Genomic DNA, 26,716 nt, shown 5'->3' on the forward strand with positions numbered 1-26,716 from the left:
CCGGCAGGCTGAAAGCAGGTTTCTGGGGTTTTGTTTAGCTTCTATATCTGTAACAATGTTTCAAACTGCAAGCTCAGAGGCCGGCAGCAGCAGGTGGGGAATGTTGGAGTCCTCCGTCACTGAAGCAAGCAAGCCTCATGTTCGCTTCAAGATGCCTGGCTGCCGGCCGCCATCTTGGCTGGCAGTTAATTTGCATATCACCCTGATTAGCCAATGGGAAGGGTAGCGGATGTACGGCTAATTACCATGTTTCTCTTTTATTAGATAGGATAGTCTTGAACAAGGATATTATGCAAAGTTCCTTTTTTTAAAAATTAAATCTTTATTGTTCAGATTATTAGTTGTTCCTCTTCGCCCCCCCCCCCCCCATAGCTCCCCTCCACCCGGTTCCCACCCACCCTCTCCCCTTACCCCCCACCCCCCGCCCCCCGCACTGTCCTCATCCATAGGTGTACGATTTTTGTCCAGTCTCTTCCTGTACCCCTCACACTCCTTCCCTCCCACCCCCAGAATAATCAGTCCACTCCCTTTTTATGCCCCTGATTCTATCACAGTGACTAATATATAACACATGCTCAATAAGTTAAAACTATAATTATTTATTATTTGTAAATAAAGAACTTGAGGTTGGTCTTTCTCCTTAAAAAAACAAAACAAAAAAACCATGTTCCAAGGTGTACGAGCTGAGTCTCCTCCAGGTGCTGACCTGACCAACAGGTGGATGAGGCCAAGGGGAACTCAGGTGGCAGCTCTCTTTAAACCCGACCACACAGAGCGCTTCATTCCCTGGGCGATCTTCACATCCTCCCAGTCCAGTTTGGTGTCTGGAACTTCATCTTCCGGCTCTGGATCCTTTCTCACGGCTCCCTGGGGCGAGGCGACCACGATGGGCAGAGGGCCGCACTCCTCCCGGAACTCCACAACATGGAGACTCTTTTTATCAGCCAGCTGTTGGTGCGTTTCCTGGGCAAGACCAAATGGAGAAGAGCAGTTAGGTCTGTGAGGCACATCTGTAATTCAAAGAGCAGGAACTGCCTTCAGCCAGAGGGAAGTGGGCAGTGACAACACTGTACCTCTTAGGCTTTAAATACCCTTTCAGATGATTCTGGGGTGACCTGTTGTAGGTGGAATAATCTCAGCCACACCTTCCTACCCACAATGCAGACAGAGGTAAGGCATTGTCCTTCCAAACCCTGCCAATCATGTGCCAGGCTGTGCCCAAAATCAATCTGAATATCATCAAGCCCTAGTCTAGCTCCCAATTCACAGGACACAAAGGGAAAGAAAATGTGGAGGATCCACATGCAGATACGTAGTCAGCACCAGACTGGGAAACTACAGTAGGAACAGCCTGGTTTCTTCTACTAACCAAATGCAAGAAAAAAGAAGGGAACCTACACATTAAAAACGACTTAAAAGACACAGCAAAAACTTACAATGTATTGACCCATCTGCAACCTGATTCAAACACATTGCATAAAAAATTATTTTTAAATGGACATTTTCTTTAAAAAATATTTTTATTGATTTCAGAAAGGAAAGGAGAGGGAGAGAAAGATGGGAACATCAATGATGAGAGAGAATCGTTGATTGGCTGCTTCCTGCATGCCCCCTACTGGGGATTGAGCTCACAACCCAGGCATGTGCCCTTTACCAGAATCGAACCTGGGACCCTTCAGTCCCCAGGCTACCGCTCTGAGCCAAACTGGCTAGGGCTAAATGGACATTTCTATGAGCTCTGATGAGATGTGTGATAATACTAAATTCCCATTAATTCTTTAGGTAATAAAGTAAGTAGTATTGTGGGTACTTTCAAATCCTTATCTTTCAGATACATATTTATGGATAAAATAAAATGATGTGGAGGTGGTACTGCTGGCACAGATAAGAATGCCAGGGGACTCATGACAGAAGGTAACCATCAAAGTCTGGAAACAGGCAAATGAAATTAGTGGATGGTTTACAGATGGTTTCTTAAAATATCCGATACGTTCAATCTCATGTTTCCAGGTTCTGTCTACCTTGTAGTATTCTAATACTACATATGTTTGAAATTAGAAAAGAGATGAGCTGTTTCATAAAAACAAACTAATTTAAATCAGTGTCTGATAATCAATAGCACATTACTTAAATTGGTGGTACTTTTTCTCGTGAGTAGCACATTAAATAATGCAACTTTTTAATAGCTGGTGGTATCTGGGATAGTTACATTAGAAGATTCAAAGTACTAACGTAAAACAAAAACATCATATAAGTGAACAAATATACTTGATCATAAATATGAGCTATCTAAAACCAATCTTGCCCTAGCTGGTTTGGCTCAGTGGACAGAGTGTCGGCCTGTGGACTGAGGGGTTCTGGGATCGATTCCAGTCAAGGGTACATGCCTGGGTTGTGGGCTCGATCCCCAGTAGGGGGTGTGCAGGAGGCAGCCAATCAATGATTCTCTCTCATTATTGATGTTTCTACCTCACTCTTCCTCTCCCTTCATCTCTGAAATAAATAAAATATATTTAAAAAATAAATAATCTTAGTCACATCAAATAAACCTCTAACAATAAGTTTAAATTCAGAAGTACTTTTGAAGGATGTTTTGGACAGCACACACACACACACACACACACACACACACACAGCTGTTCAAAAAAGATGTTTTCTTTTTTTTTATTTAAATTCTTAATTGTTTAAAGTATTACATGAGTCTTCTTTTCCCCCCTATTGACCTCTCCCTGGCCACTCCCACCCACCAGCACATGCCCTCACCCCCCTACTGTCTGTGTCCATTGCTTATGCTCATATGCATGCATACAAGTTCTTTGGTTGATCTCTTACCCCCTCAAGGTTGGACAGTCTGTTTGATGCTTCTGTCTCTGGTTCTATTTTTGTTCATCAGTTTATGTTGTTCATTATATTCCACAAATGAGATCATGTGACACTTATCTTTCTCTGACTGGCTTATTTCTCTTAGCATAATGCTCTCCAGTTCCATCCATGCTGTTGCAAATGGTAAGAATTCCTTTTTTTATAGCAGCATAGTATTCCACTGTGTAGATGTACCCAGTTTTTTACTGTATCAGTAAAGATATTGCTATGACATATGTCTGCTATTTTGCTGCCTGTGGATTCCTCTAGTATTTTTATGGTTTCCTGTCTTATGTTTAAGTCCTTTATCCATTTTGAGTCTATTTTTGTGTGTGGTGTAAGTTGGTGGTCTAGTTTCATTTTTTTGCATGTATCTGTGCAATTTTCCCAACACCATCTATACTAATAAAGAGCTAATATGCTAATGGTCGATACGCCGTAACAGTAACGATCAGGTCATTAGCATATAAGCTGGGGTGTTGCTCCGGAGACGGGGCGGAAGCGGGGAGGAGCCCGGAGGAGGTGGGACCATCCCATGCCTGAGAGGGCAGGGGTGAGAGGGCATAGTGCCCCACTCACCTTCGCCACCCACTGCTCGCACTCTGAGTGCCCTGCGGCCCCCCTGCCAGGGGAAGGAGCACAGCGCAGCTGGCAGGAGGCTTCCATGCTCTCCTCCGGTGCCATGATGGGGCAGAGCCGCCGCGTTGCCCCGGAGATGGGGCAGAAGCAAGGAGGTGCCCAGAGAAGACAGGACCAGCCCTATGCGACTCGAGGGACTGAGGGCGGGGCTTGAAGTGGCCAGAGAAGGCCAGAGGGTTTGGGGGCTGGGCCAGGCACGCTGGAGCTCTGCATGGAGAGGTTCAGGGTTAAGGTAGGGCGGCGCCCCTAGTTTATTGAAGAGACTGTCTTGACTCCATTATATGCTCTTTCCTCCTTTTTCAACTATTATTTGAGCGCAATGGCTTGGGTCAATTTCTGAGTTCTCTGTTCTGTTCCGTTGGTCTATAGGTCTGTTCTTGTGCCAGTTCCAGGCAGTTTTGAGAACAGTGGCTTTGTAATACAGCTTGATATCTGGTATTGTGATTTGTCTAACTTTGTTCTTCTTTCTCAAGATTGCTGCAGCTATTTGGGGTCTTTTTTTATTCCAGATAAATTTTTGGAGTTTGTTCTAGGTCTTTGAAATATGCCATTAGTATTTTAACGGGGATTGCATTGACTCTATAGATTGCTTTGGGTAGTATGGACATTTTAATGATGTTGATTCTACCAATCCATGAACACAGTATCTTCTTCTATTTATGTCTTCCTCTATCTCTTTTTTCAGCATTCTGTAATTTTCTGAGTACAAGTCCTTTACCTCCTTGGTTAAGTTTATTCCTAGGTATATTCCTTTTAAACAAAGCCCTTTCTTTTCATTAATTTTCCTATTTTGAACAGAGAGAGCTACAATGATTCCACAGATCACTTTGTTCAAAAACAGCCACCAAACTCTCTGTAAGGAAGCCTGTCAAAATCCTCAACAAACGGAGGCCACAGAAAGGAGTCTCTTGAACCCAGCTGTCTTTTCTCTCATGCAGCTCTGCTAAGATCTACCCCTCCTTTCAAGGGTTAGTCAGCACTGGCCCAGGGCTCCCAACTGTGTGGTGACAGCCTGGCCTATTAGGGCTCATGGCTCCTCAGAGGTCAGGCAGCCGCCTGAACAACCTGTGCCGGGACCATGGACACTGCTTCCCCTAAAGACAGCTCTCATGAGTGGAGCAGGGGCTGAGAGGCTCACACCGGTTCCAATGGAAAGGTCTAAATTAGGAAATGGACTTTCTCTTTTTATTTTAATTCTATATTGTTGGAGATTTAGAACAAGCATGTATTCTCTTCATAATAAAACAGAGTCTAATTACTAACTTTTAAAAATACTTACTTTTGAAAGTTCAAAACGCCCATGAAGTATTTTTTAAAGGTTCATCTTCGTGAACTAACTCTTCAGTTGAATGAACTACCTGATTAGTCAGCATAAAACCCATGTTTCAGGTGGCCCCAGGACATGGTAGTCTCAACGCACACAACTGAAATGCAAACCAGAACTTCCATTTCAGACCCAAGGCACGGTTACCTGGCTAGAGAGCCCATGGAAGAGGCCCCGGGTGAGGTTGAGCATGTTCACGGACCCCGAGACCTTGGCATACATGTCTTTGATGCCAATGAGACGGCAGATGGTGATGATGGCCCGGTGGCAACGGAGACCGTAGCCTAGGAAAGGGGAGAATCAGAGTCAGTGCCCTGCTGCTTTCACACAGCTCCAGGCTCTGGGTTTAGGAGACTCTGGTTCACAGTCCAGCTCATCACTTCCCTGCTGGGTGATCCTTGACAAGTTACTTAACTTCCCTGATAATCCTTATTTAAATGTTATTTGAACTAAAGAAATAAATATCTTGAGCACATGGGCAGAAAAACGGGGTTGTTATGAAGATGAACTGAGCTGCCTGGCAGTTCCTCACATCCTGCTAAGAACTAACCATCGAGGGATACATCTGTTGTCACCCCTCGACTGCTTGGCTGCACTGAGCAGAAATGTCCACTTTCTTCTGGAAAGACTCTCTGGCTTTGTAACACTCTCCTCTGATGTTCTCCTGGCCTGTTCTTCTCACCTCCTCACAGACCTGACCTCCAGCCACGTGCCCTATTAATGTCTACTTACAATACCTGCTCCAGGAAGAGCTTTAAAAACAAACCAAACATATCTCTTCTCCTTTAAAGCCCTTACTTCCCATTATTCTCTGAATTAAAATAAAATAAAATAAAATACTCCACCCCATCCCCAAAGCCCTCTATGACCTGACATCTCGCTGACCTCATGCAGACTCCACCCTCCTGGTGCTGGCATTGTCACCTGGGGGAATTTGCACTTGGCATTTCCCTGCCTGTTCTCCACACGGCTACTTCTCATCTTAAATGTCTCACTTAAATACCTCGTCCTCCGGGGTCAATCTTTAACCATAAGATTGAAGGTTCACCCTTCCTTCCCAAGGCCAGGATCTCCCTAAACTGGCATCCTGACTGCTGCTTCAGGCCTCAGCAGAACCTGTCAATCCGATGTTGCCCTCAGGTAGACTGTGGGCTCCATGAGAGCCGGATATGGTTCACGGCTGTGTTCTCAGAGCCTAGACCAGTACCTAGCAAATGCAGGTGGGAGTGAGTGACAGAAAAGAGCTCCAAGTTTAGATGCTAGCATTCCGATTAGCCAGACGTGAAACTCAGAAAACTCCCACTCACTTTAAGGCACAGCATTTTTCTTCGTGACGCAATATATGTGTGTAAAAACTGTATTCTTACCTAGAACTGTCCTTGCTATTTGAAAGAGAAAATTAATTGTGGGCTAGCTATGCCAGATCATTTGAGAACTGAGGGCTTTAGAATGTGGCTAAAGACAGGCTAACAATGCAATGGTTTATTCTTCTATGTGGAGTTATATACACACAGAATATATGCCCATGTGTGAAGGTGTATAGATGCACACACACCTGGAGAGGTACACATGCAAGAAAGTGCAAGACAGATGTTTAGAGGGGCCTCAGAGGCTCACTGGAGGACCTGGTCATGATGGGGAGCACTCGAGGGAAGGTGTGTATGCTGCACAGCACCTGGACCACACAAGATGCTCCACCGATGAATGGTAGCCACTATTTTGCAGAACCTATCAACAATGTTACGTGAGGGTTGACTGTATGTACTTGGATTGTGAAAACTTCAAATGTAAAAAAAAAAATTGTTTAATACAAGCTAAATTCATGTGTGTGTGGTACAGGAAATGCTTTGTAGTGCTGTGAGGAAGCAGATACTGTCCTGCAGCCAAGGCAGAAGGGCCTATGTTAAAAGCTTAGGAACATGGCATTCTCGATCTCCCCGGGAAATGCACATATACATTCACAAAGATACACAAGCATCTTTTTTACTTTCCTTAATACAGTTTTCCTACTTGGCACTCTTTTGGTTATTAATCTCCTCCCACAGAAATAGTGATGCACATGCTTTAGGAAAAGCTATCTATAATGTATCATACTGCTTTAGCAGAATATTTAACCCCAATGCACAGGTAATAGGTTAAACTATATAGAAACCTGAAAAATATAGAAGACAGAGAAAATAAAAAATGCTAACCTCTATAATTAAATTAAAATTTATTTGAGAGAAAGGAGAGCGGGAGGGAGGGAAAGAGAGAAAGAGGGAAAGAGAGGGAGAAAGATATCAATGTAAGAGAGAAACATTGATCAGCTGCCTCCTGCACTCACCCTGACCAGTAATGTAACCTGTCACCCCCTGGTGTATGAGGTGACGCTCCAACCAACTGAGCCACACTGGCCAGGGTGGGAGGCAGTTTTTCAAAAACCAATTAGGTATAAAAATTATTCAGACTTCTTAAAATCTAACTTAGGCTTTCTGTTTGGTATTTTCAAAATGAGCTCAAGTAAAAGTGAGCAAAGTAAAGGACATGATAGAACTACTATAACTGCACTGCTTTATCTTCAAAAAATTATAAGAGTTTTTAAGTTACCTCTGGGTTGTTTCTTCATCTTGATATGTGTCCTTTTAAACCTTAAAGAGATATCATGGTATACTGGAGGATGAAAACATAAAGATGAACAAGGTTAGGTATGAGCTTTAATGCCCTCGCAAATATTACACAGCAACTAAAACAACCATCAGCAGCCAGCACACAGTGGCCAAGGATAAGTGACAAAGTCTGATTTACCCATCACCACCTTCTCAGGAGAGAAAGTTTGCTTCTACATTCTACATGTTGATTTTAAGAACGTAGCAACAAGCAGAGAAAAACAAAGTTACCACAGAGATATATTGCCAAACAATGAGCCAACACAGCCTTGCAAATTTTAAAAGAAAAGATTAATACTCACTTGTATGGTCTTCATATCGTTCTATATAATGCAAATAGTGAACTGCTCTGTTCTTTGCCTGAAAGATGAAAAATATTTTTCTTAAGCTACTGTTGGAATGTACTTTTTCTCAGAAATTTCAAAATATCTTTTTCCCTGGTTGGTGTTGCATAGTGTTTGGAGCATCAGCCCTCGCACCAAAGGGTCTGGGGTTTGTTTCCCGGTCAAGGACTGGGTTGCAGGCTGGTCCAGGCCCTGGTCAGGGCGCATGCAGGAGGCAACCAATCGACGTATCTTTTTCACATAGATGCTTCTCTCTCCTCTCGCCCTCCTCCCATTCCTCCCTTCCACTCTGTCTAAAAATCAATAGAAAAAATATCCTCTGCTAAGGATTAACAAAAAACCTCTCATAAAATATTTTACTATGGAAAATTTCAAACTTACACAACAATTTCAGTATATATTTCTAAAAGCTAAAAATTTAATAAAAAAAAGAAACTTAACCACAATATCACTATCACAACCTCAAAAAATTAACAATAATTCCTTAGTGTCCTTGGACATTCTGTCAGTGAAAGACACTTTCCCAGCTGTCTCGCAATTTTGGTAACAATCACAAGTCTGATGAAATGATGTGAAAGAACATGGGTATTTCCGAAACTGCTCTTTGTGAGATGTGGGAACTTGGACAAGAAGTCTCAGGAGAGGGTTATTTTAGTTTATTTTTGTGTGTAGTTTCCATCATGTCTAGCACATAGCCTACTGATCTCTTACTGTCAACGAAGGAAAAAAGTACTTACTTTTCTGAAAGCGTCCGCCCGATCAGTGGCTTTTCCAATGGCAAAACCTTTAAAAGAAAAAGCCAAAATATGAAAAAAGGCATATGTCTGGCACATCTTTGACCACATTCCATGTTTCGGCTCCTACAATATTTCATAGCACTTCATTTCTCCTCTGTCCACAGCAAACCTGCTATGCTAAATGAATGACAAAGCAGGAGGCTAGAGATCTGCTTCTCTGTTCTGGGACCTTGGGGAACAGTACACTTTGGGGATATAAAATCCATAATATTAGCTTTTATTAATCTCTACATAAAACTAAATAAACTCAATAAAACTAAACATGGTTTTGAATATTTTTGAAAATACATTAAAATAACCAGAAAAGTTGGGAAAACATACATTGCTATAGAGTAAAACCATGATTTCACTCGAACTTTCAAATGCAATTCAGATTTCAAAGAACTAGGAGATAAAAATCAATGATTCTTGAGTTTGTGAGTACTTAACCCCATGAAGTGAGGTTTATCACAAGTTACCATAAATGCCTCCACTGTCTGCTGTCACCATTAATTATTTAAAGTAACATAATACTGCTCAATAAGAGACACAAGACATCTGAAAACCTGGGACAAATGGATTCCAATTCCTAATTTAAATAAACTTAAACCATACAAGTCCTAGAGGAAAATATGAATGTATTTATAAATGAAGGTTTTCTAAGAGCAAAACCAGAAATCCAGACACAAAATCAGAAGTAATAAAAGACTGATAAATTTACTACATAAAGGTTTAAAACTTCTGTTGTTTAAAATTTACATGTGGAAAAAATAAAAAACTAAGTCAAAATATGTGATAGACAAAGGGCCAACGTCCTTAACTCACAAAGAACTATATCCTCAATGAGAAGAACAACCACACAATAGAAAAATGGGCAAAGCAAATGAACTGACAGACCTCAAAGAAGAAATAATGGCCAATAAACATGCAAAATGATGTCCAAGCTCTCATAGTGAAAGAAATGGAAATGAAAACAAAGAGAAAGGTTTCACTATGATACTGACGATCAGTAACATTTGATTATACTCAGGGCTGGCAATAGTGTGAGGGTAAAGATGAACATAAATCCATGTAACCTTTTGGGAGGGTTCTGGCAATACTTATCAACATTCAAAATGCATACAATTTTGAGGCAGCAATTTCAGTGCAAGCAATTTCCCCTATTGACATTCGTACCAAAGTACAACAAATTACATGTACAAGAAACACTAAGGATGTTTAAAAAAAATACTACAAAATTGGGCTCAACATGAATATTCAACAAAGGGGGAAGGTAACAAAAATTACATTTACCCACACAATGGAACACTATGGAATCAGTACAAAGAATGAGGGGGAAACTTTTTATGCTAATACAGGAAGATCTCTGGATAATGCTGAGAAAAGTTAGACATATAATTATCAACATATTATGATCCCTTTGTGTAAATTTAAAAAAAGATATATGAATAAAGAATCTCTGGGAAAGATATAAAAATAACTGCTAAGACTGGTTTCCTTTGGCAAACATCCTATATAATAAAAGGGTAATATGCAAATTGACCCTAAGGGTGGAATGACCAGTCGCTATGACGTGTGCTGACCACCAGACACTCAACACAGGAGCTGTCCCGTGGTGGTCAGTGCACTTCCACAGGGGGAGTGCCGCTCAGCTAGAAGCCAGCTCATGGCTGGCCAGGGCAGCAGCAGTGGCAGGAGCCTCACCCGTCTCTGTGGCAGCACTAAGGATGTCCGACTAATGGCTTAGGTCCGTTCCCTGGGAGCATTAGTTGGACATCCCCCAAGGGCTCCCACACTACCAGAGGGATGTCTGACTGCCATCAGTTGGACATCCCCCAAGGGGTCCCAGACTGCGAGAGGGTACAGGCCAGGCTGAGGGACCACCGCCCCCACCCAAGTACACGAATTTTTGTGCACTGGGCCTCTATTACTTTATAAAAAATTTAAATAAAAAATTTACTGGGTGACATTGGTTAATAGGATCATATAGGTTTCAAGTGTACATTCCTATGATACTTAAAACCCCACAGAAGTTGAAATTATATTTGGTCTTATATGAAGTTGTGCTTTTTTTACTTAGCATTATTTTTATAAGTTTCCATAATTCCTTAGTGACCTAAGAATATTAAAATATATGGCTGTATTCTTTTTGTAACTACGTCCCTACTATTGAGCATGTAATGTAATGGTTTCTTTCCCCTCATTTTTAACTATTATACATAACACAATAGTGTTTCTAAAATACCCATTGGTGCCCTGGCCCATGTGGCTCAGTTGGTTGAGCGTCATCCCATGCACCAAAGGTCACTGGTTTGATTCCTGGTCAGGGCACATGCCTGGGTTGTGGACTCAAGCCCCCAAAGGAGGCATACAGGAGGCAACTAATCTGTTTTTCTTTCTCTCTCAAACTCTCTCTCTCTTCCTCTATCCCTTCCTCTCTTTCTAAAAATCTGAATCAATGAAAACATATTTTAAAAAAATACCCATTGGTCCTCACAGGAAAAGGCAGATGTGGGAAGATCTATTCTTTCTTTTCCCTCTAAGGGATTTCATGGGGTGACCAGAAGATTTGTGAACCCAAACCCCAAAAGATTTCATTCATCAGTAGAAAAAGTCTGGTCAGCAGCATGAACCCATGGACTCAGGCTGAATAAAGGCCACACCTATCCCCGCCACCACCAGCACCCCTAACGTCACTGCACCTCATTCACCTGCGGCTCCTCTGCCATTCCCCACGGCGACCAGCACACGGACCGATTTCTTTCTTCCCTCTTTTGCTGTCATATTGAAAACATTTCTTACCTAAAAGACAAAATGTTTCATAAACATTTTACCTTAAGAAAATTCTGAAGTGGGAACTGGAGCAGCCACCTTACATGTGCAGCACACACACACACACACACACACCCATGAACAGACACGTCATCCTCAAGTTCATGAGCACAAACAGCAAACTTCCTTCACAGGAAGCCTCTCCCTAGATTGTTTCTTCAGGAATAAAGTGGAAATAAGAATCTCTCCTCCTATTTCTCAGGGCTGTTAGCAGTTCTTTTTAATATATTTTTATTGATTTCAGAGAGGAAGGGAGAGAGAGATAGAAACATCAATGATGAGAGAGAATCACTGATCAGCTGCCTTCTGCGCACCTCCTACTGGGGATCGAGCCCACAACCCAGGCATGTGTCCTTGGCCAGAATCGAACCTGGGACCCTCCAGTCCACAGGCCGATGCTCTGTCCACTGAGCCAAACCAGCTAGAGCTTGTTAGCAGTTCTGAGGTAACTTAAAGGGATTTGAAACTACACAACACAATGCACCCCATTTTAACAAACGTATGCAAAGGAAAAAATGTGCTGATTAAACTCTGTCATGGTTTATAACTGATGGCTATAAGACACATCCCAATATCAGAGATGTTGAAATATGAAAGAATGTGCATTTAGAAATAAAATGCAGTCGATAGAAAAAAAATAGCATACAATCGGACCTCTGTGCTGAGGATTAGGCTCACCTGAAAATAGAGAATTTGGAAATACCTGCATATTATGAACTACAGGAAAACTTGCATTTTTTTGTGTGTATGATGTATATAAAAGTCCAGGATCCATGAAACTGTTAACTCAACGGCTTACATAGCAGCCGCTTTCCCATAAAATGAGGTTAAAGGAAAAGGGAGCTGAGTCCACTGCTGTGGATCATCTTACAGGAAAACACCCACATATACAAGTATTCTTCAAAGGAATTAACGTCCAATAAGTATATACTGGGACCCAAAGACATAAAATACTTGTAAATATACTTTAAGTTCTATAGACAACTGGTATTGAAGAAATAATAGAAAAGATTCAGTCACAAACTCAATAAATGATCATTCCACATGCAGGTAACACTAACGAGGCTGCAGCACCAGCTCGAAGGGCAGATGATGACCTGAGGGACTGCCCTGGGAAGTGACTGAGCTTCACCTCAAGCAGGCTCGTTTTGAAGGCCTGCAGGGTGATTTCCCATCAAGAGCTGGACATCACAGCACCCCCATGCTTCCCAGCCCTGACACATGGCTCCTGCAGTCCCTGCTCCCTGAACTGAAGCCAGATTCAGCTAGTTCATAATTCGAGGACAGGTCACTAACGCTACCTTAGCTTTAGGAAGGAGGAAATCTCAACGTAATCCCCAAATTCTGTTATCAACACCACCAAAGCTGCCTTGTCATGAGACCTCAATTGATAGTGCCCCGCAAAGGGCAACCGTCAGGAGAACCTGTATCAAAAGATTGAAACTCAAGTTTCATTATTTTCTTACCCAAATCAGCTCTGTGTCTTAGAGAACATCACCCATCAAGGCTTTTCCTCACAGTCCTCGTGCCCTATCCCTACTCCACCAGCCCAAACTTTCCCAACTTCTCCAAAGACCTAACTGGGTACTGGGTTCAGCGTGCCTACCTCAAGTATCCTGGTATCAAAATCATCATATGTTTCTGTAGAAAGAAAAGAAACAGTCATACAGATATGTGTCAATATAATTAGTGTACAAAAACATTTTCAATACAGGCATGATTATCGACATTTTGTGAGAAAGAAAGTGAATCTTTTGGTGCCATTTCTCAGGCCATGCCCTGGGTCTCCACCAACACCAGACCACTCCACCTTTAAATTCATACACTTGGCCACCACCTCCCTGACTGCACCCTCCTACCCCTCCAGCTCTTACTCTGTCTACCCAGGCGATGGTTCTTGGTGCTCCCCAGCACCTCCAGACTCTTGACCACTGTTTTCTTTCCCTCTTATCCCTTCCGGTCTTCATAGCCTCTCCCAGACAGCCAACACACCACAGCCCATCATTTCCACCAGAGCATGTGGATATCCTCGACTCCCTCACCTTTGTCTCTCCTCCATATTGTCTATGCCTGAATCAATGAAGCTGTCTGGCCACACCTGGCCTGCTGGGTACCACAGAAGTCAAAGCACAGCACACACTTGGACCCCTAAACATTCATGGTCTCTAATTCAATCAAGAGCTCCCTTGTGTGGCTGAGACAGTCCCTGTGAGGCTGTGACGGCCCCTGTGAGGCTGCGACGGTCCCTGTGTGGCTGAGACGGTCCCTGTGAGGCTGTGACGGCCCCTGTGAGGCTGAGACGGTCCCTGTGTGGCTGAACACAGGGACACGTCACGGATGGAAATAGCTACATTTTCCATGTGTATGACCCGGCAACAAAAAGTGTACACCTATGGATGAGGGCAGTGGGGGGGGGGGGGGGTAAGGGCAGAGGGTGGGAACTGGGTCGAGGGGAGCTATGGGGGAAAAAAGGGGAACAACTGTAATAATCTGAACAATAAAGATTTATTTTTTTTAAAAAAAGAGCTCCCTGCGACCTGTCAGCCTCTTATGTCCTTTTAGTTAGGTCCCTCTCCACTCACCTCATAGCCACTTCAAACACTCTATGTGCCTTTAACTTTTTACTACAGAAAATTTTAATCAAATACAAAAACAGAATAGCCAAGTGACAGCTTATGTACTCATTAGCCAGCTTCAACAATTATCAACTCATGGTCAGTCCTCTTTTCTCTACACTGTTCAATTCCCACTCCGAATAATCTGAAAGGAAGTCCCAGATACCCTAGTTTTCATCAAAATATTCTGGTGGCCAGCCCTAGCCGGTTTGGCTCAGTGGATAGAGCATTGGCCTGTGGATTGAAGGGTCCCAGGTTCAATTACAGTCAAGGGCACATGCATGGATTGCGGGCTTGATCTGCAGTAGGGGCCATGCAGGAGGCAGTCGGTCAATGATTCTCTCTCATCATTGATGTTTCTATCTCTCCCTCTCCCTTCCTCTCTGAAATCAATAAAAATATTTATTTTAAAAAAAGAAAAAATATTCTGGTAGCCATGCTCATCATTGCCCCATCCTCCCTTCAGCAGATGGCCCTCTCCTCCTCCTCCTCTCAGGCCAGCTGAAGCCACCAGGCAGACATCTCTCACACACCCTGGCCCACTACCAATACTACAGGCTCACCAGAATCTGTTACGAGTTAGTGCACTTATCTCTACTCTGAATCTGGGTCCCCATTAGGGACTTGCTGATCTTTTTTCTCCTCCTCCCAACTGAAGCCTTCTGTTCAGCTCTAAGCACACTTGCCAGCCTCTGCTCTTCTCTTTAAGCCAAACTTAAGAAAGCAGCCACACTCTTGTCTATTCTTCACCTCCTCCTCAAGAATGGATTTTCGAGATTTTTCTCTACATACATGGGTGTTGGGGGGTGCGGAGGACTTTGGTTTCTAATTTGGCCTAATAAGTATTTTGAATTTTTCTTTCATTTTTCTGTTTATGAGGCTTAATGACAACGATCTGGTTTATCCTGTTATGGAAATTCCCACACCATGCTGCTCCACAGGCACCCGACCAGTTGTGTTGGGAAACTGTTGTGCAGATCCGTAACGCACACCACCACATGGAAGGCTCTGAGAAGCCACACAATAGCAGTGTTAGAGCCCGGTGCTCTGCTTCCTGTGTGTGGAATGCTTTTTGTTATGGGCCTCTAATGTTCCATAAAATACAGCTGGATAATAATGTAAAGTTATTTCAATGATGTTCAAATCCCTTTTTTTTTTTTTTTTGGCAAAAAAGCAATCTAAACAGATAAATTCATATTAAGGAACTCCAGAACTATAAGCAATCTCTCTGCCACAAAGGTAAGCAAAATCAGGACTCTGCTACCTCCATTGGGACCAGGGTCGGGGGGGCCAAGACTGACACCTCCCCACGTGTTTCCACTCCAGCCTCGCTCCCGCTTAACCTTCATCTTCCTCTTCCGGTCCCATTCTTCTCTCTGCTGGAACATGTCAGCTTCCACCTTCTCCTGCTCTTCCTTGCTTCTCTGGGCAATGGTCTGCACAGCTCCATCCCTCATAAGAGGGACATTCAGACCAGGCCATAGGAAGCCACTGCGCCCTGAAAGTTTAAAAACATACATGAATAAGAATTTCTTTCTTTTTAAAAATATATATTTTATTGATTTTTTACAGAGAGGAAGGGAGAGAGATAGAGAGTTAGAAACATCAATGAGAGAGAAACATCGATCAGCTGCCTCCTGCAAACTCCCTACTGGGGGTGTGCCCACAACCAAGGTACATGCCCTTGACCGGAATCGAACCTGGGACCCTTGAGTCCGCAGGCCGACGCTCTATCTACTGAGCCAAACTGTTAGGGCTAAGAATTTCTTTAAAGCATTCATTTGAGTGTTAAAATGCCAGGCAATGGTGTGCAGATGACACTGCTGGTAGGAGTTTAAACTAACATAATCACTTGGCAGGCCACTTGGCACATCCATTAAAATTTTCAGCTAATAATAATTCCAATTCATGGGATTAGCCTAGAGAAATACTCCCACACAGGTAGGAGGCATATGTGTGTTGGGAAAAGGAGGTGCAATGAGAGTTATTTGTAAAGGCAAAAAATGAAAACAATGTGTTATATGTCCAGCACTACTGGAGGGTTGAGTGAACCATGGCACAGCCAACATATGAAATCTTCCACCCCAAACTGAAATAATGAGATAGTTCTGTGGGTTCTGAGGTGGAACAATTTCCCAAGATCTGAGTAAAAAAAAAAAAGTAAATTTTAAGACAGTATGTAGCACATGATACAGTTTAATTATTTTTTAAAAGAAAAGAATATGTATTTCTTTTAGGGTTTTTATGTATATATTAGAGGCCTGATGCAAGAAATTTGTGCAAGAGTAGACCTTCCTTCCCCCGCCTGCCGGCACCGGCTTCTCTCCTGCACTTGAGCCCCAGGCTTCCCTCCAGCCACCAGCAGACACCTGGGCCCGGGCTTCCCTCGCAGCCCCGGCTTCGTCCAGAAGGACATCCGGTCTAATTAGCATATTACACTTTTATTATTATAGATAAGCATTACAAAATGCCAGAAGGAAACACACCAAAATGAGATCAGATATTTCCACGTACACCATTTTATTTTTATTCTTCAAGGCAACTGAGAAGGGGGTATCAAAAGGGCACCAGGACTTAGGTTTCTCCTACAGTCTGAAGTTTTTACTGAGAAATATATATATATATGATGGCTATAATTTTTTAAGTGTTAACAAAAAAATAAAATACAGCCCTAGCCAGTTGGCTCAGTAGATAGAGCATCAGCCTGCAGACTGAAGGGTCCTGGGTTCAATTCTGATCAAGGGCACATTGTCAGGTTTCGGGCTCGATCCCAATAGGGGATGTGCAGGAGGCAGCTGATCAATGATTCTCTCTCATCATTGATGCTTGCAACTCTTTCTCTTCCCTCTCCCTTCCTCTCTGAAATCAAAAATATTTTTAAATTAAAAAATAAATAAGTAAAATACAAGGTAAGGCAGAGAAAGATATCCAAGTAGATATGCAGTAACTAGAACAGTGAATGTGTTTATTTCATGCCTGAAAGGCTATTACTATCCTATATAATGAAAGGGTAATATGCAAACTGACCCTAAGGGTGGAATGAACAAGAACAACCGGTCGCTATGACGCACACTGACCACCAGGAGGCAGATGCTCAATGCAAGAGCTGCCCCATGGTGGTCAGTATGCTTCCACAGGGGGAGTGTTGCTTAGCCAGAAGCCAGCTCATGGCTGGCCAGCACAGGGGCATGGCAGGAGCCTCTCCCATCTCCGTGGCAGCACTAAGGATGTCCGACTAATGGCCCACAGGGAGTGGGCCTAAACCGTCAGTTGGATATCCCCTGAGGGCTCCTGGACTGCCAGAGGGATGTTTGACTGCCAGCTTAGGCCTGATTTCCTGGGGAGTGGGCCTAAGCCGTCAGTCAGACATCCCCTGAGGGGTCCCAGACTGTGAGAGGGCGCAGGCCAGGCTGAAGGACCCCCCACTCACACACCAAGTGCACGAATTTTCATGCACCGGGCCTCCAGTCAACAATAATTTATCAGCAACCACAAAAAAATGCCAATTCAAGTACACCATACTATTTTTATTCTTCAAAAAAACACAAGAATAAACAATCATGTGTTCCCAGGGTTGGTAAACCTAAGGGCCACGGGCCAAATCCAGCCCACCACTTGTTTCTATAAATAAAGTATTACTGGAACAAGCTATGCTAATTTGATTATGTATTGTCAATGACTATTTTGTGCCCCTGGTTGTAACAGAGACCATGCAGCTCACAAAGCTGAAACTATTTACTCTAGCCCTTTGCAGAGAGAGTTTGCCAACTCGCCATTTATTCCATCTTTTATCCTGAATCATAAGCTGAGGACAGGAACTGTCAAAGCATATGCTACACTGATACAGAAGGCTTGTGAAGGAAGGAATGAATCCCTTTCTACGAAATTTTCCTCCCCCAGATTCCTGGGGTGAGCAGCAGATCCTCATGTCCTTCAAGAGAAATGTTTTACTGCTTCTAGATTGTAAAAATATCTATAAAATTTGAGGGGGAGACCTAAAAAAGCACATTAGCTATATTTTTAAGCTTACCTTCACCGATGATCTGACCCCTGTTCAAATCCTTCCTTCTCTTTCTCTTAGTTCTCTTGCCTCTTCCTTTTCTTGCTCCAGCACCAGTCTCTGCTAAAGCACCTTTCCACAGCTCATCTGCTGTCACTGTAATGAGAGAGGATTTTATTTATTTATTCTATTTTTAAGCAATGATCTATGGTCTCCCATCGAATAGAAAAGAACAGAAGACGCCAGCTTCACTTGCACCATTGCAGAAATGAAAGTAAAATTAAATCATCCTTTGCACATATCTCATAATTACATTTGGAAAACCCAAAAGGAACCAATTCTACTACTTTCAAATATGGCCTTCCTCTACAAAAGACAGCCAACATTTAAATCCCTCTCTCCAACCAGTTTGTTTTCCAGACATTTTATCACTATTTACAGATCTCTTCCCTGTCCTCTTGCCTCCATTAAAACCACTGAGATAATCAATAACTTTCCTTCTTAAATACAGACTTTTTAACCTAAACAAGAACCTACATGTCAATCTGAACCCGTAAGTCTGAATAAGTTAGACGTTTTGCTTTATTCTTCTGTGAATGACCTAAACATCTCTTTCAAAATAAAATGCCCCAATTCACCTTCAACTCTGATTAAAACCTAATCAATACACAGGAAAGAACGAGTGAGTAGGGGACTGAGAGTTGAAATGTACATGTGAGTGTGTCTTCCTAAACCACGCTTCTCTTTTACTTTACGTATAGACCTGACACTGCTGGTTTCCACTGGTGAATTTCAGGGATCCCAAAATCTTTTTCTACCATACATTTCAATCAGTATTTTCCCCTTTATGCTTGTGTAATGTGCAGATTCTTTACTTCTGAATTTTACTTGTGTAGAATTTAATTGTGAATACTAAAATAATTCTGAATTTTATTGGTGTAGAATCTAAATCATTAGATTTAAATTCTCTCTTCCCAAGGACTTCCAACCTTTCACAGTATCACCAATTGGTTTTATAACCACAGGTTCTGTTCCATTATCAATTTATTTAATAAAGAATCATAGCCACACAAATGTTGTACTAGTCAAAAATCTAAACTACATATAGCTGCCTGCCTGACGTACTAAAAATATCTACAACACAAGTATTTTTATCCTCCCTTAGGGTTTAAAAGTTCTACCTGCTTGCTTCCTGAAAAGCCTTAACTTGACCCTCAGGGTAGATAACACGAAAGAGAAAAATGTTTTGGGTTTATAATACTGTTAAATGCTTTTACCTGCACAGTATACTGTGTTTTTTTTTTGAAAAACACATTATTAGTACAGCTGATCTCCATTAACTGAAGGTCAAAAGAGTAAGTGAGACTCCACATCATATAATGCTGTGTTCACCCCTCATCAGAGCAAAGGGTTTATTTAGGTTGAGCTCAAACTGTAGGATGATACTGATTCACTTGAAAGAAGCACAGGTTCAAAATAAAATAACCAACCCCTCAGACTAAACTCTAAACAGTTGATTTTCTTTCCTGACTGCTTACAAATTACGGTGCCTACAAATGCCATCCCAACCTGGAAGTTCACAATGAGAGCATTTCCAAAGGAAGCATATTCAGAGGTAAATCAATTACAAAGTTTTTAATCACTTAGAAGCAGAATAAGAAAATCACTCATTAAGACTAAAAGGGCTTCTATTTGAAAAAAAACTTAATATTGAGACAAGGAAATAAAAGACTAAAGTTGATATTGAGACAAGGAAAAAAAGACTAAAGCATTTAGTTCATCTTTTTTTCATAAGAGGAAAATAAAATTTCTAACTACATTTGAAAAAGACAAGTCACATGTCAACTTTTGAATAGCATTATGCTTTTTAAAATGGTTTTAAACTTTCTTTAAGATTATAACAGAAATGGTTATTTTTTTAAATCTGGAAAATATAGACAGTATGAAGAATATAAAAAATATTCAGAATCCCATCACCACTGTTAGATCACAATGTATATTCTATTTTTTTAATTCATACATGCATAATTAAGTGTATACATATTTTTGTTTTAGACAAAGTTGGAATTATAACATTTGCATTTTTGTATTTATTACATTATGAGCCTTATCTCATATTCTTAGTATTATTCACAAAAATTTTTTAACAGCTACAAGTTTTGACAGAGATTTTACTATTTTAACTGGTCTAAGATTCTAATTAACCTAAATTGCTATTTAGAATAGATTTACTATTATTTCAACCCTTTCTGCAAAGAAACAGCAAAAATTAGCCCCATGCTAATTTCAACTGAGAACACCCCCTTGAAGCTAATCTCAATATGACTTGGGAGCCAATAAACTCATAAGGGTACAGAGTCCCATAACTGAGAACACAGGCTAATGCAGAGTCTGAGGCTGGTGGGACAGCAGTGCAGGGACAGGGCCTACGAGGGCAAAAGGCACCTCTAGAATAAGAGGAGTTGGAGAAAAGACCTTTTAGGGCAAGGCAAAAACTATTTAAAAAAATTCCCAAGGCCTTTGAGTCTGATATAGTCCCTAAGTACAAAGTCAACTCTTAGAAACACTTGGGGATAGGGGCACCAAGAGACTCCAACTCCATCCACCTCTTTTTTCTCTCTGCACCTAATTTGCAGATACAACAAAGCCTATGCTACTTGTTATGTCCCTACCACCAAGTCCTCTTTCCTGCATTGCTACCAATGACCTAGTTATAGGAGACCTCCACATTACAGTGAACTACAGCCACACAGTGCAATATTCAGCTGTCATAACACTGCACGAGAAGAGTCTGTGAACTAATGTGGAAATGTATAATATATCGCTGCATGAAAAGATGGCAAAAACAGGATTTCAGGCAGTAGGGTTATAGGTGCTTTTCTTTTATGATTCTGTATTTACCAATAGTTTAAAATAAACTGGCTTTATAATTCTAGTTTTTAAAAAATGTGCCTAATGTTGAGTTGTAATTTCAATCTCCATTTATATCAGTTCAGATTGAACTCTTTCAAATTCTATCACAAGTAGGAGTCGTGTTAACCAAATACCTACTTAAAATAAACAAACTTTTCCTGATTAGATATCCTATCTCAACTAAAGCACAACTGGAAACAGACTCTGAGTATATTCCTGGTGTGAATCTAAAGCAGCCCCAAAGAAGGGCATTAAAGTAAACTAGTGGTTCCCAAAGTATAATACAAATATGACTGGTAGCATGTCAGATAATATTACAAGGCACATGAAGGAACATTTTTATTTTAATAGTATACCACATACTAATCACTAAAGTGAAAATTCATTTAAGGAAGTAGAAAATAAAGAACAATTAAGATATAAAAGCATCTTTCATTTTCCTGTTTCATGAAAAGGGAAGTTTGCGGCCACTCTACGTACATTTCGTGAAGAAACTATAGGATCTATACTGTTGGCCCATCAAGTTGCTGGGAGAAGAAATGCAGCATTGTGTCTGTAGCGCACAGGTCAAGCCGCTGAAATGACAATTGTCTCTGGTTCCTGGAGATGACAAAGGGCCTGTAGGTAGATGGGAAAAACTTTGAATTAGATGCTCCATGGCTGTGAAGAAACATTGCCAGCACCAAATAATTAATTGTTCCTAATAAAATTAAGTCACAAAAATCCTGAACTTTTTTTTTATTATTGATTTCAGAGAGTAAGGGAGAGGGAAGAGAGATAGAGATAGAAACATCAATGATGAGAAGGAATCACTGATCGGCCACCTCCTGCACACACACCCTACTGGGGATCGAGCCCTGCATATCAGATATTTACATTACGATTCATAACAGTAGCAAAATTACAGTTATGAAGTAGCAACGAAAATAATTTTATGGTTGGGGGTCACCACATGAGGAACTGTATTATTAAAAGGTCGTGGCATTAGGAAGGCTGAGAACCACTGCTTTAAACCCTATGCATTCCATTACAAAGAACATGCTTTGTTCATTTACATTTCTAAAAACCACACAAAGTACTCTAGCATTACATCTAAGAGAAGGTAGTTAAATAAACAAATCTCACCATTACTGGGAACAGTCTTCAATGCCAAAGTGGAAGCTGTTTGAATGGTGTGTGGGTAAAGCTGCCTGGACCATAAGAGACCTGTAAAGTTTTCAAAAAAAAAAAATTAAGATACATTTTTCCATGAAAAAGCACTTTACAAACAGTCAAGCCCATATTCACAGTAATATCAATATCTACAGAATAAAAGAACCAAGACAAGCCCTGGCTGGAGCGCTGGCCTTCGGACTGAGGGGTCCGGGTTGGATTCCGGTCAAGGGCACGTGCTGGGGTTGCGGCTCGGGATCCCCAGCAGGGGGCGTGCAGGAGGTAGCTGATCACTGATTCTCATCACTGATGTTTCTATCTCCCTCTCCCTTCCTCTTTGAAATCAATGAAAATATATTTCAAAAAAGACAGCCCAATTTAAAAATGGGAAAAGATTTTAAAAGACTGTCTCCAAAAACACCATATACAAATGGCCAATAAGCAATGAGAAAATCTGCTCATTAGCCATAAAAAATGCAAATCAAAATCACAGATATCAATTCACTCTCACGAAGATGACTATAATGAAAAGGGCTGACAACAAACGTTGTCAAGGATGGAGAGAAATAACCCTCAGGTGCTGCTAGAACTAGATGACGGCAGCTAACAGCCAACAGGTAAACTGACCTGCGAAACAGCCCTCTTTCAAATAATGGTACTGCCAGCCCGGGATCTCACAGCCGGACACCCACGCGACTCAAGCTGTAGGACAGCCTCTCTCCCTTAAGCTCTGCTGGCCGCCCTCCACCTCGAACCCCGCGTCGACATCACCAAGGGAACCGTGCGTCGCGCCGCCACTACGGCGACACTTGCCTGCGATTCCCGGCCCTGCTCTGCCCAGCACACAGGACAGGAACGATCTGGAGAACTGAAGGGGCCCTGGACCCTCGCGCTACAGACCGACCCTGGAACCGAGAGGGCGAGGGCGCGCGCAAGGTCACACAGCGCATCTGGGTGGGGAGCCGGCGTGAGGGGCCCAGGGTCCGCGCGCGGCTCCACGCTCTTCTTCGCCCGGACGAGCTCCCGGCCGCCTCCCCGCTCGTAGTCCCCGCTCCGCCCAAGGCCCCCACTCCGTGTCCCTGCTCTCACCCGCGGGCACGCGGCATAGCGCAGGGAGGCAGCCCGCTGCGCGCACCGCCGCCGCCATGCTGGAGCCCCCGCAGCGCCTCGTCCAGGCAGCCCTCCCCACCGCCCGCCAGACTGCAGCGGGTCGCAGAGCCGGCCTCTGCTCCCCAGGCCTCAATCCCCGAGGCCAGATGGCAGCGCCGCGCGCAGCCCGGGGTGGGAAACTTTCCCGACTGGCACCGAAAGAAACGAGTCCGGCGCGGCTGCGGACAGCCTCGCAGGGTCCTCACATGAGGACCCAAGGGCGGGTTTGGGGCTGGTCGCCGCGGATGGAGGGCGGGGCTAGGGCTCGCTCAGCATTCTCTCGCGAGAGGTGAGGGGGCCACGCGGTTTCCGAGGCGACGGGCGCGGGCTTTTGACCTCCTCCCGCCCGCACGCGCTGGGCCTGGGGACTTAGCGTCTGGGTGGGCGACACACAGGCGGCAGGGAATGGCTCTAAATGGAGCCCATGCGGTAAGGCAGACAAGGGGTATGGCGCCAGCCGTCCATACCCCCTCCAGTCGCGCTCTGGAGTCCATTCGCTTTGTTCTGATTCTCAGGTTTGGCCACACACTTGTGTACCAAGTCTGGGCTACAGTTTTTATTCACAGTTTTAAATACACGGACGTTTTGTAGGAAGCTAGGAATCCTGCTCAGACAAACCTCCGATTTTCAAAGTTAGTGTAAATTTCTCAAATACAGAAAAGCAAAACTAGTGACAAGCTAGAGCCCGAGGTGATCAAGATTGATGGTTGCTTCATCTACTACTATTTTCTTCTTTGCTGAACTAAACAACTGGTTTCACTCCTGCCTCTTTTATGATGCGGCCCATTTAAGTAGACTTTTAACATCAAATTGGCCCATTTAAAGGATAGAGGTTGATCACGCTCAAGTACTGGCAGAGGTTTGGGGAACTGGCACACGGATTGATTGGGGAGGGAGAGTTGCTGATTAATAATTCGTGTATGGTAGGGTGCCTGCGAAGGTGGCCCCCCCGTCACGTCCTTCTCTTCATGTGCTTGCATGTCATTCCTTTGCCTAGCTGTGGAGTTCGTGTCACCTCCTTTGAATCCAGGCTGACCTACCACTGCTTTGATCAACTGGTAGTGGTACCGGGCTTCCTTAGGAGGTAGAAGAGAGAAGCCTGGAAGGTAGATCAGTAGTATCAAGGGATGGACGTGGGCACCAATTCAGTCCTAACAGGAATCCTCATTTTGGGGTGTGGTGAAGAAGGGAATTTTATTTAGCAAAAAAAAAAAAAAAAAAAAAAAAAAAAAAAAAAAACAGCTCAAATGTGATGCAGCATAGCTGTGAGCCAGCCCAGGGGCCAGGCCCCTCACCGGCTAGACAGCTCTGCTCTGCTCCTCAATGGTCTGCTCTGCTCTAGTGAGACAGCTCCATGGTTCAGCCCAGCCAGGGAAACACAACCACCTTTCTTTGGTGGAAAGGACAAGGGCCTGCCTAGAGCCTGAGAGAAACTGGGTTATAGAGACAGAAGGTCCCACCCCTGGTCCCTGATTGGTCTGTTCCCATGTAAATCCAAATCCTCTCAGTTTGATTGGTCCAAAAGGCACTGACATGATTGATCAGAATAGATGTTGGTTGGAGCTATGCAGCTCCAATTGGATAGGGAAGGCCTCAGTCCTACTGGTTGAAATAAGATTCCAGGACCTCCTTTATGAGAGATGGCGGAGACAGTGCAGGAGGCCATTCAGTGCAGGCTTCTTCCTGAAGTGGTGTGCATGCAGTTTGGGTCGAAGTGGCTGCTAAGCTCCACTGTAATAGTTACCCTAAGTTTACTGGCTCTCAGGTTCATATCATGTTGCCTCTGCAATTTAGGTTGAGAACAGGAGCTACCATAGATCAGAGTCATCTTGATTAAAAAGAGTTAGCTTGTACTAGGACAGTCCCTCAGACATTTAAAGTCCAGATGAGGAGGCTGAGCCCTGAATTCAGGGAACCAGTTTAGAGTGGATCCATGCAGACAGGCAGGATCTAGGGGTCCAAGAGTTTGGCCAAGGCAGAGGGGAGCAGGCAGGTGGGATGCACTGGAGCCACCTGGACAGCTGAGATCAGAATGCCAGTCTAGCAGGCTAAAAATCATGTGTATTTCTTCCCGGATAGCCAAGGTTCACAGGAGCAGAAATAGCAAATATTTTACATTAGCTTAATTTGCTCTCTCACCTTTTCCCCAATGCCCTTCTTTTACCGCCACCCAAGTCACTTTATATACCTGGATGCCTGCAACAACTTTGTTGCTAGTCTTCAGCCTAAAATTGGTCCCTTCCTCTACTGTATATTTGCTGTGTTAACCATTCTTGTGCACCTACTGTTGCCGCCGAAAGTCTTCATACTGCCTACAGGATAAATTTTCACCCCTCAGTTTGGCGTTTAATGCCCTCTTCAGTCTGCCCTCACCTCCTGCTGCTCCTGACAAGAATCCCTATTTCAAACAAAGGAGCTTGCTTCCCATACCTCAGACGTGTCTCCATACTTCCTGGCCTTTAGTCTAAAGGTCACAATGTATAATCCTGTTTATATGACACTCTGGAAAAAGCAAAACTAAAGGCACAGAACAAAACAGTGGTCACAAGGGGTTGTGACAATACCTTACCTATAGTAGCTTGTTAGTCTGTTTGTTAAAAGGGGAGACTTGTTCCTGAAATAGGATTTTATCATATTCTTAGTGTGATCATCAGTTTTCCCTGAAGCTCTAGCTCAGTGGTTCTTAGTTTTAGCTGCTCATTAAAATCACCTGGAGATCTTTTCAAATGCTCACTCCTCAGATTGGGCCCCAAACAATCTCTGCAGCTCTTCAGGTGATTCTGGTACCAGGAAACCCCCGGTTGGGCTTGGGCTGCCTGGCGCTGTGTCCAACAAAGGCATGGCTGAATCATATTAGGCGTTTATTGAGAAGGCTAACCAACCAAGAAGACAGGGTGCTTACAAGCATCAAATCCTGTCTTCCGGCAGGTGCAGGATTATATAGGGGAAGGGGCTAGGGCAGTGATGGCGAACCTCTGAAACGCGAACTCATTTTTTTGGTTTATTTTTCTTTGTAAAATGGCATTTAAATATATAAAATACATATCAAAAATATAAATCTTTGTTTTACTATGGTTGCAAATATCAAAAAATTTCTCTATGTGACACGGCACCAGAGTTAAGTTAGGGTTTTTCAAAATGCTGACACGCAGAGCTCAAAAGGTTCGCCATCACTGGGCTAGGGGGAGGCAGCCCCGGAGGTCCGAAGACGTCAACTATTGTCTTTAGTCATCAGGCGATGAGATGATGTTGATGAGATGATGTTTTGACTCCTGGTTGGCCAGTCTGACCCTGCTTATCGGTGCTGCTTGCTGGATTCACAGCTGAGTTACCTCCTCAGTCGCTTCACACAGGCCTTGAAAAGGAAACAAGAAAAACGTAAACCCCTATTCACATATGTATATGTGTCCTAAGATTTGAAATAATAGGATTACTTTTCAGATTAATTCAGGTGCTCTATCAGAA

The 26,716-nt window shown here is 43.0% G+C and overlaps 1 protein-coding gene across 1 annotated transcript; it reads right to left on the reverse strand.

Annotated features, from left to right (window-relative positions):
• Positions 1–579: 579 nt before the first annotated feature.
• MRPS5 (mitochondrial ribosomal protein S5) lies at positions 580–23,452 on the reverse strand. The gene is made up of 12 exons (XM_059659115.1): positions 23,192–23,452; positions 22,076–22,156; positions 21,431–21,568; positions 18,068–18,193; positions 15,302–15,535; positions 13,029–13,063; positions 11,302–11,392; positions 8,552–8,598; positions 7,773–7,830; positions 7,412–7,474; positions 4,973–5,109; positions 580–963 (listed from the first exon to the last, which is right to left on the reverse strand). Exons 1-12 carry the CDS (start codon positions 23,247–23,249, stop codon positions 739–741), a joined length of 1,293 nt encoding a protein of 430 aa, XP_059515098.1. The 5' UTR covers positions 23,250–23,452; the 3' UTR covers positions 580–738.
• Positions 23,453–26,716: the final 3,264 nt, after the last annotated feature.

This window comes from Myotis daubentonii, chromosome 12 (assembly GCF_963259705.1).
Source record: "Myotis daubentonii chromosome 12, mMyoDau2.1, whole genome shotgun sequence".
Taxonomy (NCBI): Eukaryota; Metazoa; Chordata; class Mammalia; order Chiroptera; family Vespertilionidae; genus Myotis; species Myotis daubentonii.